At 41.7% G+C, this 16,239-nt stretch overlaps 1 protein-coding gene across 4 annotated transcripts in view; it reads right to left on the minus strand.

The window, feature by feature from the left end:
- Nucleotides 1-16,239, minus strand: part of mpp7a (MAGUK p55 scaffold protein 7a) — a 228,423-nt gene that overhangs the window by 91,475 nt on the left and 120,709 nt on the right. For all 4 annotated transcript variants that reach the window (XR_012599844.1, XM_074693560.1, XM_074693561.1 and 1 more), the window contains exons 5-6: nt 12,758-12,838; nt 107-238 (exon numbers count right to left, since the gene is read on the minus strand). Coding sequence is in view for 3 of the 4 variants with exons in the window: in XM_074693560.1 (XP_074549661.1) it covers nt 107-238; nt 12,758-12,838 (213 nt within the window). In the remaining variant the exon portion in view is untranslated. The remainder of the gene's footprint in view (nt 1-106; nt 239-12,757; nt 12,839-16,239) is intronic.

Below are 16,239 nucleotides of genomic sequence, written 5' to 3' on the forward strand. Positions count from 1 at the left end.
CAAGTATTCTCCAACTCAGCACGATGTTCATTCTCTAATATAAGGGATACTCACTTCCCTGCAAGAAAACCTAACTTGTGAATGGCACGGTATGAAAATTACTTACAAGAGGCTCCTTGTTTTTGACCAGTCTGATGATCTTCACTGAATCCTCATCGTCGTCGAGGTCTTCAGGCAGCGGAGGTAGCTCAGGGTCATAGCTCTTTTGGGCGACGGTATCATGGACCGACAGAAGACTCTGGAGGACGCAGAGGGATGGATGGGAGGAAAGAAACATAAAGCACAGGTTATCAGTCAAATCATAAAGGCCTTTGCATTACCTTGCTCTAATTAGCAAAATAAAGAACAACCAAACGTGATATTATGAATCTAATCTATCATTTCTGTCTATGAGCAGGGCAGAGAAACTGCAGACGGCACAGAGGATGGTTATGAATTGGTGTGTCTCCCTGAAGTGCTGGGTGATGGATTTAGAAGCACTCAGAGCCAAAACCTGTAGCTGCATGGGTTAATTGTCATTAGGCCCATGTTCTACCTCCATACATCTCTCTGATTAAAGGCACCCGCCCTGAACCACAAACTGTGAGCAAAAGGTTGAGTGTGGCAACCCTCGTTATGCTTTTCCAGCATGTATGAATTCCAGGGCGCAGTGCTGGTGAACACTCAGAGAGGAGATGTTCTGCACTGTACGGCGGCACGCTCAAAGTAATGAAGTTCTCAGCCACCTTAGATATTTCACACGTTCACGAGCAGACATAAAAAAGAGACGAAACGCAGACAAGAATGATGCCATTGAGACGTTCATTTTTCAAAGTATTTAACGAGTCCATGTCCAGGACCGAGATGCAGCTGGACGCGTGCTGCTTTTTCCGTGGTTCTGACGGGGGGAGGGAAAAGTGAGAAAAACATCTTCCAAGCCATGTGCCAGACAAAAGCAAAGAGAGAGGGATACGGTGAGAAGAGGAGCAGTGTGTTTTATGACATGGGAGCATGCTGCAGTACAGCGTTCAAGATGTTGCTAACTGGGAGCAGATGAGAGGAGGAGACACAAACTGTAGCTCTGTGGCCAGGATCCACTGAGAGACAGGCTGACCAACACACGTACAAACACACTCACCGACTGAACACTGTTCACCTGTGAGAGGCTATGAACACAGCTTTAAAGGAAACAGATTCCCCATTGATAGATAAGGTAGGCATTATGGGAAATATTCAACAAGAATAAAACAGACAGATCTTTTTCAGTGCTTTAAGATTTAAAAGATTTAAGGTTTAAAAGTCTCCCTTAAATAAGTAACTCAGTAAGTATGAAAAAAATATGTTATGTCTTTAAATAAAGCATCAGCTTCTTCAAGCTCAATATTCCAAATCTTGTGTAGTAAAATGACTTTGGTGTAAGCTAGCGATGGGCATTGCTAAGAACCTTATGATTGGATTGGATTCAATTTCGATACCGATTCTTTAGGTTGTGATTTGATATTGATTCGATTCAACATTGATCTTTCATTTTCGATTTTCATGTACTTGTACACGGACAAGCTCCCTAGGAACAGGGGAAGAGAAAGAGCCTCATAGCATTATGTTCCCACCTCCATGTTTCACAGTTGGGATGGTATGAGCCAGAGCATCAGCTGTGTTGGTTTTGTGTCAAACATACTTCTTGGTGTTCAGATCAAAAAGTTCCATTTTTGTTTCATCTGACCAGATCACTCTTTCCTACATCGCTGAAGTGTCTTTCAGATGTGTGGTAGTAAACTGCAAACAAGCCTTGAGATGTTGTTTCTTCAGGTATGGCTTCTTCTTTGCAACATGCCATAGAGACCTTCCTTGTGGAAACGGTGGACTTCTGTACTTCTTCAGGTCTTCAGGAATTACAGAGGGGTTTGCTCTAGCTTCCCTGAGCAGTTTTCTCTTGCCTTTTGCCGTGATCTTGGAGGGTGGCCTTGTTCTTTGAAGGTTCACAGTGGTAAGTACCATGGTGCTTCTACTTCTCGACCAGTGATGCACCATGGTACTTTTTGGCACATTGAGTGAACTTGCAGTGGCTGCATAGCTTTGTCCATCTCTATGCTTTTCTATAACAATCTTTGAGAGGTCTTCTGACAGCTCCTTGGACTTCATGACTGTTGTCTGCTGACAAGCATGGGATGACTGTGGACAGGTGACTATTGGGCAGAATTTAACGAGGGTAATCAATCTATATGAGTCAGAGGTGACTGAATACAGGCTTGTGATACCGTGATGCAATGGTTTATGGTATGCAATCCTTTTCGATTAAAAATAACTTTGGTGCAAGGGTGTGAATACTTTTGCAACAATGAAAAATACACTTATGCAATCTATATATTAAACAGTCTTGGATTGTTGTGTTTGTGCTATTTCCTTTCATGCAAACAAGTAAAACACACCTTTCCTTTGTTCTGTGTCGAGAAACTGAGTTTTGGTTATGGGTATGAATACTTTTGCAACTCACTATATGTCACCTCACTTTATGGAGCAGTAAACAACCCAAACGTCAGACATTTAAAATTAAGGAGCTGCCTTTACACTGCTGCTGCTGCTGCCATTTTGTTGTTGTTGTTCGGTCTCTTGCGGCCCTCGACCATACAGCACAAATAACAGGCAGAATCCCCCCAATTTACCAGGAAGGTGAATCGATTCAAAGAATTTGCTGGATCATTATTGAATTGGGCAAGGAAATGTTGTCATGCATCGACTCATCAATATTTTTACCCACCCCTAGTGGTAACAAACATGATGAAAAGGGAGAAGCAATGATGGTTGTTTCTGGCCTCTTATCCCCCTGTTATTATTTTATTATATAATAATAAAATAATAATAATAAATAAATAAAGTAAAGTAAAATTTTCACAAGTATTACAGAGAGCTTTTGGAGTAGGGCTTCCTTCCTTTCTTACTTCCTCTTCCATTGGTCAGCTGAGCCAGCTCATGTACTGACAGGCTTTTGTTCCAGTACAGTGACACTACATGCTGTTTTACTGCACTCTCTGTTTTCTTTTTGGAAGAAAATAAGCGGATACAAGAATTTCACAACATGCAGACACTGGCGTAAGACACTGGCTGGTTGAAACTTGGTTCTACCTGTGAAGATTTCCATTCATCCTTTTTTACTAAACTCTGATGGCCACTACACACCAGATGTGCTCTGCTCCATCACAGCACCAGATCAGATAGGTTTCTAAGTCAGGTGTTTCAACTCACACTGGATCCCCTCTGTTGCGATGTGGCTGCATTACTGCAGGTCACAGCAAATACACAAGCCCCTTAATATTGACTCTGTATGCCAGAGCTGTGACGCATTAATCAACAAAAAGGAGATTGACCTGGACAGGAAGTTGTTCTCAGAATTCCCAGTGACTTTAAAAAATAAAACTAACTGTGTCAGATTTAGTTTGACTTCAACAACGAACCAACAGAAAGAGCAGAACCAGCCCAAGAGTCAATAGGTTGAGGTTTTACAGCCCAATATAAATGAGGAGAGTATCATTATTGAGGGAACTCCTCGACCTCCAAACTCCAGCTGCCTGGCTGTCCTTCAACGTGTTGAACACGCAGCCGGCGTGAGTTGATGGATGAGAAAGTACACAGTCAACACGCAACAGAGTAGAGCATCTGGTGTATTCCTTGCGTGACCCTGGAGTAAGATTCTGACTTATTAAAATATGTTTTTTTTTTACTTTTTATTTTATTTTATTCCAAAATTGCTGTAATAAGGCAGCAATAAGCAATATGCAACGATGCATACCTCATTGATGTTTCTCACGCTTCAAAGTCTTTGTGCTGTTAAACATGATCTGACAATGATCTGAAACACACTTTCAAGTCTGATTGTAATTTTGTGCATCTTAATAGTGACTTTCATTTTATGTTTGATGGCATTCTACAAAGAAAACATAAAATCAATTGGTAGCATTCGCATTAGTTCCAGCCTTGATATCTCCTTCACAGAGGCCACAGCCATCATTATTTATAACGTTCATATCCTCTCAATTGTAATGAGTTGGCAACAATTTAAGTGTCCTTGACCGCACAAAGGTGTTCACAAAGTTGAACTTTCAACGAATAAAGACAAGAGTGCCAAGAGTATTTCTGTGCCTGGGATGCTAAGTGCTACAAATGCTGCCAAGACAAGAAACACCCTTAACGAAACAAGCCTTAACGGTCTCAACACAGGCCCTTAAAGTGAACTACAGACAGCAGTAGGTAAGAGCTTGGCAACATTAATATCTTTTAAAAAACCATAAATGAGGCTCTAACTCATTTTAAGACTAGTAAAAACCAGAAAGAAGTGCCAGAGTTCCTCAAAAATGATATTTCTGATTTTCCTTCTTATCATCTTTCCTCAATAAATTCCTCTTCTCTTCTTCAACCTCCTGTCTTAACTTATCTCAAACACCTTTGATCCTCTCCTCCATGTTTGCTCTTCTTCATTTTTATCGTTTATGTATTTTGCTCCAAATTCTTCCCAGCATCATTTCTCAGAACAGACTTAACAACGTGTTCCTGGCTTTCATCTGCTCTGTATGTAAACACACACTCTGCTGTGTTGTTTGTCGGGGGATTCTGTCGTTATGTTTTTGAAAGAGTCTCTTTGGAACATGAGAAACTGAAAGTGTTTGCAGATGAAGACAATAAAAAGTGAACTGAACAGCAGAGGGCCAGCAAACCTTCGCTGTACGTTGTGATCAAGGCGCTATGTAAAGACAGGGATGGAGGGATGGAGTGTTCATGTTTTCCATCAGGCTGTGATGATCTCAGTCATGTTGCACTCAAATACTCTCAGAACTTGGAAGTAGGACTTCATTCAGAGCTAAATAAAACATCAGAAGGAAAATATTTAAAGACGGATGCTTCAGACTGTGTAGCAGCCATCTCTTTTTCTACTTTCTCCCACAGAGAGTATGAAAAATACATTTTTAATTTGGTAATGTATCAGATTTCTCAAAAACATCCTCCGATGAAAGTTGGCCCGCGCTGTGGCAGTGAACCTAGTTCGTAAGAAAACTATTTTTTGAGTTTGGGGCTGGATACATGTGGTGCTGTGGCTCTCTTTATGGTGTCTGACTGCCAGTCACAGCACCTGATCTGGGTCGCAACAACATGAGGGTCAGCCAGGCGTCCATCAGCGTCTCAGCAGGGTGGGACCCCGAGAAAATCTACAGTGCTTTGCTCAGGCAGTGCAGCTTTAGGCCTGAGAACGAGACTGTACACTCAGTCCATCCATTAGACACAAAACTATCAAACATTTGTGATGTTTATGGTTGAAGACCCCATTCTGAATAAACCAAATGCACAATTTTGTAATAATCCATAGTTCTACCTCCCTTTTTTCTGAATACGGATTTATATTATTTGACAAAGAGGGTACACATGTACAGAGCATGTAACTGGTGTGCTGCAGGGTGAGTTTGTAATTGTTGCTTGATCTCAGTTCTTGGCTCTGGTCATGATTTAAAAAAATCATAGACACAACTTAATTTTTTTCACCGCACTTTGCAATTTAATCCTCACATTTAGGATAACCACTTAAATACAAATTACGCTCTTACATGACCATGAGGATTTTGTGACGAAGTGGGTACAGACAATGTTTTAGGTTCTTCCTCTACGAAAAGAGCCCTCAAGTGGGTGGTCCATGTTTGCAGGCACCCTGTTCCCTTTTTATCCACTGTTCTGTTCTGACTGAAGGTATTCAAAGACAGAAATAACTGAAAAAAACAACAACAAAAAACACATTTTCCATATTTCAGGTGGCACTCTAAAAGTTTTCTTTCTGTTGACTTCTTGGTATTAAATATATCTAAATCAAAGCTCTGAGGCTGGGCCATGTTGTCTGTGATGTCACTAATTTGTTTCCAATATGGAGTTTTGAAGCCCATCATTGTCCGGTTCCATATCTGTAATGCTGATCTCATCCTCAACTGGCATCGGCTGGTTAGGCAATCTCTGATTGGGTCAAGCAGGACTGTCAAGGTCTCTATGACAACACCATGCTGACTGATGAAGTTTAGCAATGAGATGAGAGAGATGAGTTTTTCTATGCTGAAAACGATTTCTGTGATAAATTTTGTAGTGATGGTGGACACAGGAGCCTAACTGTCAGACAGAAGAAGGACAGAAGAAAGATAAACAGGGGAGAGATAGAGCACGAGCTAAAGGCTAACACAGGGGCTAACCTGTTTGTGCCAATGTCCATTCCAACCCACAGTCAGCAGTTATTCTGCAGTGGTCTGTTCAAACTTGAGAGTCTATCAATAAAATGAAGAGTGAGGTTACGTTAGCTCTGATTGGTAGATGACTGGCAGGATTCACTAACGTAACACGTTACAGACATGTCTTAGAGCACCCTGCCATGGATGGCTACAAAAATACTTATAAACTGACAGTGTTTACTTGTTGTCATGTTAGCTGACAGATAAGCTAGAGCACAATGTCACAATATATATTGCCAGCTGCTAAAATGTTTGCTTGATGTCACGTTTAAGAACGTACTGCTACGAAACTGTACCTCAATATCTTGTATCCAGTAAAAAGTTGTCTTGAACAAAGAAAATTTGTTTTGATCTCATCTCCGTTTAATTACAAAACAAACACACGCCTCACTAAAAGTAATTAACAACAGTGAGTGGAGACTCTGGTGCAGAAGGTGGCGAGGGAGTCCAATTAAAACAGATCCTCCTCAAAGCATGAAGTTGTGTTAAAGTTTTGAATTCAAGACCTTAAAAGAAGAAACTTAACCACTGGTTTCCTCCCCAGGCTCAGTCCAACCTTTCCTCCACTGACCTGCTACTTTCTGTTTCCTCTGAACTCCATCCATCAGGCCTAATATCCTGACCTGTGAGTGTCCTCTCGTCCGTGGCACTTCCTTAAATCTGGCATTGCTCCACACTGCAGCCACATTCTCCCCCATGGCCGTGCCTAACAACCCGTAACAGAGCCACAGCTAATTCCTTGTAAAAACTTTCTAGGAAGTAGCAGAAACAGCTGTATGCTAATAGATAGCACATGGTACATGGCCTGGCTGGTGACCGCTGACATGTGAGTACAGCTACACAGGTAGAACAGAGGTCCCTGTGTGGAGGCTGATATGAGTCAGTGGGTCTTGTTATGCCTCAGTGTCAGTGGGTTAGCTGCCTAATCAAATCTGGGCTGATATCCTCATGTCGGCCCTGCAGCTGAGGAGGAGAGTGAGGGACGAGGAGGAACATGAAGGGAAGCGAAACCACCCTTGTTTTCCAGGCATCCCGTCTGCCCTCGGTTCGTGTGTTTGTGTTCATTAGGCATAATAGGGATCCTAGAAAAACAGATCACCGAGCTTGACTAAATAAACCTGCTCGTGCATTCCTGGCATTGGCCTCTCATTAAAGCCCCCGTGGCCCTGTCACCGACCCGCTCGTTTTTCAGCTGGCGGTGCTGGATCTAACTGCTCTCCCCCAGGCGGGAAGGATCCTGCTGTGAGTGTGAGGCGCTGCTGTAGACCAGCTGGGATTTGACACCCTGCCTCTCCGAGCCTTGAACCTCTGCATGCACCGCCCTGAGTCAAACACATCCTGCCAGCATGTAGACATCCACCTCTACGCTCACTGACGGAAACAGCCGGCCATCATAATTGGCATTTTCATCACTGTCAATATTAGTCTTGCTGAGGGGGGCTAATATGCTCCAAAGTTGTTTTTTCATGTGTAAATGGTAAAAGAAAAAGTTTGAGGCCGAGAAGCAAAGCTAGAGAGAAAGAGAGAAGGGAGTTTTAAAGAGCCTGATTTATATCCCCACCCTAGGAATGGATCATTTCAGCCATAATTAAGAGTGATACAGTTACTATCGCACAGAGACGCCATTCAAAGGCAGCAGCCATCTGCTTGTGTTTTACACCCCTGGCCTCGTGATTTACTCTGAGGCCGGTTGGTACGGTATCAAGTGCCCTGGAGGACAGATGGAGAGAGAAAAGGAGACAAAAACTCTTAAAATGTTATCCTTCAGGCCCAAATTCTGCCAACAAGTATGAGACACAAAGACAGGATAATGTGAAGAGTAACTGTACGCTCTCCCTCCAAACAGACACTGGAACAAATCTATCACAGAGAAAAGCCTCTACCTTTAAAGCCCAGGTGCTCAAAAGTTGAACCAAAACTCAGGAGTGAGATCATTGATCAGCTTGAGAAATGGTATGCAAGTGTTTCAACACACAAAAATGTTAATAATTCAACTTCAGAACAGCAGGTTTGATGCTTTTCTTCAAAAAATGTGACTAACTGTTGCTGGAGGCCACGCACGAAAATTGGAAATTGTATCAAAAGCTATTTTTGTAAAAGACTTTCTGATCCTACTGGATGAGACAGATGCAAACCAGTGTATGCAGACTGTACAGACATTACTTGATTGTCTGATAAAAATAAAGTTTTACTTTTTCTACACCCTGGCTCATTAATAAGGTAGAGTTTGTTACTGTCATGACCTCAGTAGTTTCTGTACTTCACTAAAGAAAGCAGTAGCAGATTATTTTCCATCATTTGATGAGGAAACATTTGGCAGACCTCATCATGCTCTAATGTGGGGATCTACTGAGCTGTTTAGGTATTTATTGACCCATGCTTAAAATGAACAATAGTTGATCATGTTGCAACTATTACAGCTCATTTTCTGCTCACTGGTACAATCAAAATGACTCATAACAAAACAACACACTTTCATTTTTATTAAGCATTTTATCACTCAATCAAAATGGTCAAAAAAGTTGAAATTTTAACCAGAAAGTAGAAAATAATTTAAATGATCCTTAAATAAAGTTTAAAGCTATGGTCTACAATTTGAAGCTAGGTAATTATTATTAACACAGTTTTGAGGCTGTTATGGTCCGATGGTCCGATCTACGCGATATAAAAACCAAAAAGAATGAAAAAAAAATCCATTCAGTACAACAGCTGCAAAACGGCTTAATAATTGACCAATCTGAACTGCCGTTTCCCTCATTTCGGATTTGTGCATTAGTCCATCAAACTCCCTGTCTCCCCTGCTCCGGACCGTACTGCCCATGGTCCCACCTCGTCCTTCCCCACTACCCCTCTCACGTCAGCTAGCTGCTCAGCTACTGAAGCATCAGATATGGAGCCAGAGAAGACCGAAACCAGGAAGCTGTTACTGTTACCCTCCACAGAGAAGGGAAGAAAACAAAAAAGTTTCAAGGAAAAGGCTGAAGCAAGGAAGAATTATGAGCGATAAAGGTGCCAACAGAGACTGAATATTGGAGAAATGAACGACCAGTGGAAAAAGCTGCAGAGGGATTTGGGACTGAAGACTGACGCAGAGACAGCTGAGTTTCTGTTGAACAGGTAATGACTTTGTTTACCACAGTGGGAGATGTCAGCTGAATAACTCTGGTCAGTCTGAGCCTATGCTGGCTAATGACTGAACGCTGCTGGTCGGAACGGGTCGGCTCTGTCAATAGATTTTAGCATAAGTTAGCCACACATCTTTAGCATTGTAAACTGAGCTGGTGAAGACAAGCAGAGAAAGGTAAAGTCTCGCCTACAGTCGGCTCTGCTCTGATCAGCTGGCAGTGGCAACGCCAGACCTGCTTCGCCGGCTAATTCATGGTATTGATCACGCCGGTCCAATTGAAAAAGCTACCACTGTGTGTTACAAGGAGGATGACTGTCTTGTTTGTTACATTTTCTGCCAGCCAGCTTCTTGCTCTGTCGGAGGGGGTATGTTGTTAGGAGGCAAAGAAGAGCTATATGAGCTGGGGGGCAGGATCTTGGAACTCATCAGCCAAACTGGGTTTCAGATCGTAGACCATAGCTTCATATTTGTTGTGTGATTTGCTTTGCTTGTCAGTGTTGCTCTCTGTAAATGGTTAAGTTTATGGACATTTTTGTCTAACAGAGATGAAACTTGTTTTTTGTAATTTAAAATCAATTTTTCTAACATTCTGCTCTGTTTCCAGTATGTTGAGTATATGAATAAAGTAATCTCTATATTTGATTACTCTAAATATCTAATGAACAAATACTTGAATACTCCAGCTAATTTTTATTTTAACAGTAAACAAAAATAGGGTCCGTGGCACATGGACCTCTAAGACCATAATTAAAGTCTTTATTACATCTATTTCTCTCTCATAGCTGTTCTCCGTGGTGGTGGTTTATACTCTGGCTCAAAAAATGCCATCAGCTCTCTAAAGCCTTCACCCACAGAACTTCCAGGTCCAGGTTCACAGTGCATGTCAGAAAAAGCATGCAAATATCACAGTCTCACAAATATCACGATGTCTGCTAAAACTACAGTGTTTTAACTGCTAATTCACCATGTAAAGCCGAGCTGCTCAGCAGAGCAGAGTCCCTGCATCCAGCACTCAGTCAGTCAGCTCTTGGAGGGTGAATCCCTCGGTGGCGGTTGTGTGACTAACTGACATCACAGAGGAGGAGCTGCTTTATCAGATTACTCCAATAAAAAGAAAGGATCCTCGTGTCGTCATGAAGGTTGAAATCTCGCGGCTAAATGGCAATGACCTATTTTCAGAGGCATCAAATCTCGTTCTAGGATATCAGAAATAATACAATATCTCTTTTTTTGAAAATTCAGGGGATGTTTTCAAATTTATTATATAAGTATTAAATCAGGGATCAGCACGATATGTCCCCTTTAATAAACTTAAAAATCCAAGAAGTATAATGAGACACCTGTAGTAAGCTGAGCCAAAAGAACCAGCTCCCTAAAAAGAGATAGAAACCCCATCACTAGATGCGAAACAGAGTGGAAACCTTTACCCATAAAAAATGGATGTGGGAGTACTACAATCAGATGTTCATCAGGTGTCCATGTAAGGTTAGCTCTGGAAGCGCTGGAAACCACATACACACCAAGACGCTGATCTTTACAACAAAAAAATAAACATATTTACAGCCTGGTGCAAACAGTGAATTTAGGCTAAATAGCTAATTTCTCTATCATTACACACTGCAATTTTTTGTACAATCTGAGGCACAGCTCACCTGACTCTCAGACCGGCACACTCTAGCTGTTGGTGAATGAGCTCAAAGCCCTGCTCTTTACCTCAAACTACCTCAACCGAAGTTAGGTTGAGTTCAGTATTTCTAATATGGCATCCAACGGGAGGCCACAAATCTCTACTTCAGGAACAGATGGGTGACATCACAGATATGTGTCTGCTCTGTGTGTGTGTGTTTACAGCTGGCAAACAGTCTTGTCACCTGCCTCCACTTCTCCTGGACACATCAGCAGCAGTTGGTATGCAGTCACAGGTATGCTAAATAGTGAGCACACTGAATTGTGGCCGCATTTCACTTTGAAGTCGACAGAGACAGAAGAGATCAGAGTTCCCACAAAGCAAAGCAGGAGAAAATCCCTGTGATGGATGGCGACCATTTTTCTCTGTGAGGATTTTTAGTTTCAGGATCTGCTTTTATAGAATCAACAATTGAACGTCACAGACTAAGTTAAAGCAGTTCCCATCTTTCTGTGCAACTGCTGAACTGATCTAATAATAAAAATGACCTCACAAGAGTTGACATCCAAAAGCTAGTGTGATTGTGAGCCTGATCCTTGTCAGACCCCTCCTGTCTTTTAACAACCCCTGATTCTGGGAGATATTGAGCGTTTGTGTGTGTCGTACTGTATTCTGCCCGTGTGTGAATGTCAGGGTGAGGAGGGGGAGGCGTCATGCTGAGCTGTTGTTTCTGGCAGATCAGTAACAAGCATGACGACAGAGCATTAAAATAGGAGCCGGTCCAGCTCTCCCTCTGTCCCGCCGTGATCGTGAAGTCAGCTCTGTCTGGATGAGACACCTGGAGCGCCTGATGGATGGCCCGAGTTACGCATTTGAAATGAAAATGTGTAAATTCATTTTGTAGCTGTCTGCGTCTGGATAACGAGGCCGGTGAGGCGAAGCAGCCAAGAAGACAAGCATAAAAAGTGAGTGGATGTCACTTTCTCAGTGTGTGAGTAGACGAGAAAGACATCTCTGTAAAGTCTGCAGTGTACAAACTGCAAAGATCTGCACTCAGTGGGATAAAACAAGCGAGGAAAGTTTTTGATTGGTTTATTGTTTTATGGCCACATCTGCCCGATATTTAGATTTTAAAGCCCTTTAAAAAATCTTTAAATGTACACTCTGAAAATCACGTCGTCCTAATGATGTATTATAAGCTGATTAGAGCGTCTGTGATATTTATTTTATATCACCGGGCAAACAAACTAAACTCTCTTCCAAACAGCTGTACCATTCAAGCTACTGCCAAAACCTCAACTTTCCTTTTCCTGACCTTACACTTGAACTCATCATGATGACATCAGAGCAACTTTTTTCTAAAAGTAATTTTACTGACCCAACTTTGAAACATGATAACCTCATATGACTGCATTCAGTAAGCTAAAACTACCCTGAAAAAGCCGTCATGGATCTGAACACTGGATTACAGCTTTTAACTAAAGAGACCTGCTAAAGTTTGGGTGCAACAACCACTGTTGAAATCGTTGAATGCTCAGCCATTCAATGACTTGACTCAAGACTTAAGAAGTGTAATAGCATTACTGATAAACTCAAACTTGAAAAACAGAGAAACAAGCTGGCATACTACAGAGGACCTTGGTTTTTACATTCCAGTCCTTCAATCCTGCATCTTTTGGTTTCAACTGGTCCTTTAAATAAAAAATCAATGCTTCCTTATCAGTCCTGCAGATCAGATGAAAAACAGTAATGATTTTAGGTCAAACTCACCTTAACGTGTGGTTTGGCCAGTATTTGGAGAAGCTCGTTGATATCGCCATTGTTTGCTTTCCCCTCCAGCTCCACAGACAGCTAAACAAAGAAAAGACATGAGAACATGAAACGTGTTGTCCAATACACAAGGCTATCATACAGTGAACTGACAGTAAAACTGAAACTCTTTTCAGCATCTAAATTCAGCACCAACACAACACTTACGATGTCATGCAGTCAGAAGAATTGAGACAACTTTATCAATGGAAGGGCGGTACAATTTTTCAGCCCTCAAGATCCCATAAATAAAATCAAAACGCAAGAAATAACAAGAAACAATCTACCTATAGTATACTTTTCTTTTTATCATTCTATAAGATGCGCAATAGTATAAAAAAAACTTCATCATATCACTAAACTTTGCATATACAATCCAACCCTATTTTACGTTTTAAGCACTTTAAAACTGACACTATGTCCAAAGTGCTGTACGAGAAGTTAAATAATTAAAATAAAATAAAATAAAATAAAATAAAATAAAATAAAATAAAATAAAATAAAATACATGGCTAACAAGACACGCCTTATGTTAAATAAAAAATAAATAAATAAAAACATCTTAAAACATAACAGAAACACCATTAAAAGACACTAAAAGAGTAATAAAAAACAAAAAAACAAAACAAAACAAGAAAAATAAAACAAGTAGAATCAGGGATTACTGTGTGTTAAAAGCCAGAGAAAAAAGGTGGGTTTTGAGAAGAGATTTAAAAACAGACAGAGCTGAGGCTTGTTTTTTCATGCTGAAGTAAAATGTTTCTAAGTTTAGACACTCTTAAAAAATTCAGGTCTGAACTTTGACTCAAATTCCCTTGTTTAACATGTACCATGCAGCTTAAGACTGTCAGACTTGTTCGTGTTTTTGGAAATACTCTGCTCCACTCACACAAAGGATTGTGTCTGGGCTGAGCACACAGAAGAAGAAGGACTCTTAGCATTTGTACCACCACAACAACATGTCAAAGAAAGGATGGATCTGCAAAGTAAATAAAAGACTGGAAAAGAACAAAAAGGCAGCTATAGGAATAATAACAATTCGCAACATTAAATGTATCATGAGACCAACAGGGCTGGAAAACATGGTAAAAACTGGAGTGATCTCTGACACAACTGATAAAGACGCAACCTACCAAAGCCATAGACCCCAAACTGCAGTCAGTCTGTGAGCACCTTGGCTACACAGAAAATAGTGTAGACAGAAAATAAGTGAGTCAGGGTGTCTGTAGTGGCAGATATGCCTTTTCCCCTTCCATCACCAGATACATCAAAAAAGGAACGAATCAAAAGCTTTGAGGACTTTCTGTGCTGACCCTTCAGACTGTGGTGAAGTGACTTTAGTAAAAAAAAGATCCTCAAGATAAATCAGGGTCAGATGATCAGACAGAGACATAAACTAAAGTACTGTGTCATGGAAAGAAGCGTGAAACAGTGACGTAACCTCTAAAACTAATGTGAAAATAGCACATTTGTACTCTGAGTACGGACAGGAAAGGTGATGCAGTCTTAAATTAGGAGCATCTTAACGGGAGATGAGGTCAGAGCTTGGCCTCACATCCAAGCTGCGCGTGATTGAATTTACTGTTCAGTAGAATCATTTTTCAATGAAAATCTGAGGAACAAAAGAAAACAGCCCAATCTGTCTTGGCAGCACTTGGAGCTGTGAAAGCATCTCTCAGCGCTGGGACAGAGCTGGACCACGTTCGTGATGAATGTCTGGTAGCTCTGAGACGAGAGACTGCGCTTCTAAGGCCCAGGCCACGCTCCTCCGTCTGCGCTCTGATTTATGGGTGATCCTCCTGGACGTGGTGTGAGTGTGGAGAGGAGAGGCGAGGAGTCAGACACAAAGACCTGCTTGTACTGAACCACGATCACAAGCTACGACTGCAGGAGGGCCGGTGGAGACCAGAGGCTGTGGTGTGAAGGAGCGCTCACAGTCATGTTTCCTGACACTGATCGTTCTTTATATAACGCTACATAGGTACTGTATGTATGCAGATTAATCCATGACAGAGCAGCCCAGTCTTTGAGCAAACCTCAAAGAAAATAAACTTATTTTAGGGGAAGGAACCTAAAGTAACTCAATATGATACAGATAAACACATAAAGCTGTTTAAGTGTGAAGTGTATGACTGGTGTCATTCAGAGCCTCTGCAGGAAGTCAGGAGGAAGGGACGAGGGGAGAAATCTGAGAAGAGCGCTGGATTATTATGATTTGATGAACTTTGCTCTAACCCCAAATTCAAAAACCTTTTCAAAGACATTTAAAGTTTGGAGGTAAACGATGAGTCTGGAAATAAATTTGGGTCATCTTTGTCTCGAACATTTTTCATTCCTCACTGAAAATTCTGCATGCCGTCAAGAGTGCCCACACAGTGGCCGCTATCACGCCCACATCCTGCGTGAACAGTGATCTGCTCCCACTTTTTCTTCAGCTACGCACTCTACACTGGAGAAAGACTTTCCTTTATTTGTTTCTATAAGTTAGACATGTCCAAAACGTCTCTGACTCACTCGGTGCTGTGCGTGCATGTCGGGCAGTGAAGCAAGCGATCACACTTGGTGCGTTTTCACGCCCGGAGGCCAGGGGCCGGTTTTATTCTACAATAAACCCGGACATGTGCCCTCCTATCTGGCTTATTTGTTTGGAACCTGGGTCCATTACAGTGCGTAATCTCGGTCTCCACGTCCTCTCTATATCAAGCTTATGTGTGATCTATGATCTGACCTTAGCCGGTTGCAGCCTCAGACCCTGTACTGGGGTTTTGCTTCTTATGAGGACTGATGTGTTCCTCTTTAACACTCACTTCCTTGGATAAGTGAGTGATTACTGCCTCTCGTACCTGGCCTGAGAGTGTTTGGACTTTTACAGTGCGTAATGTTCGTCCTCACTCTGCAGCCCCAGGTGTTCTGGCGCCCCTGTGTCATATCATCATTCACAGTTGGCGTGCATGTTCCATAACTCTTGTGTAACACACAGTTATGGGTTGAGGGTTGGTGTAGGTAATGTGCTTGCGTACTGCTTATAGTGGTACCGTGGGGCATAGACTACATCAGCTTCACTCTTAACCCAATAGAGATAGCTCTTAGAGGGCGAAGCCTATATGACGTAGAACGTTGGTTACGTATTAAAACCCCAGATTCTATGAATATAGGCGCAGCCCTCTAAGGTCAAGGCCCCACTGCCCCACAAGTCAGCTGAAGAAAAAGGCTGGTGTTGGGAGCAGATCACTGTTCACGCAGGTATGATATACCCAAGATATATACACCTATATTCATAGACTCTGGGGTTACAATGCGTAACCAACGTTCTTAAAGAAGAATTTGCAGGTCTGTGAGAGCCAGAAATCTTGCTTGTCTGTGGGTGACCAAATACTTATTTTCCACCATAATTTATAAATAAATTCTTTAAAAATCCTACAATGTGATTTCCTGGATTTTTT

Source organism: Halichoeres trimaculatus, unplaced genomic scaffold (assembly GCF_033239565.1).
Source record: "Halichoeres trimaculatus isolate MK-OKI-2021-1 unplaced genomic scaffold, fHalTri1.1 fHalTri1_scaffold_18, whole genome shotgun sequence".
NCBI classification, from domain to species: Eukaryota; Metazoa; Chordata; class Actinopteri; order Labriformes; family Labridae; genus Halichoeres; species Halichoeres trimaculatus.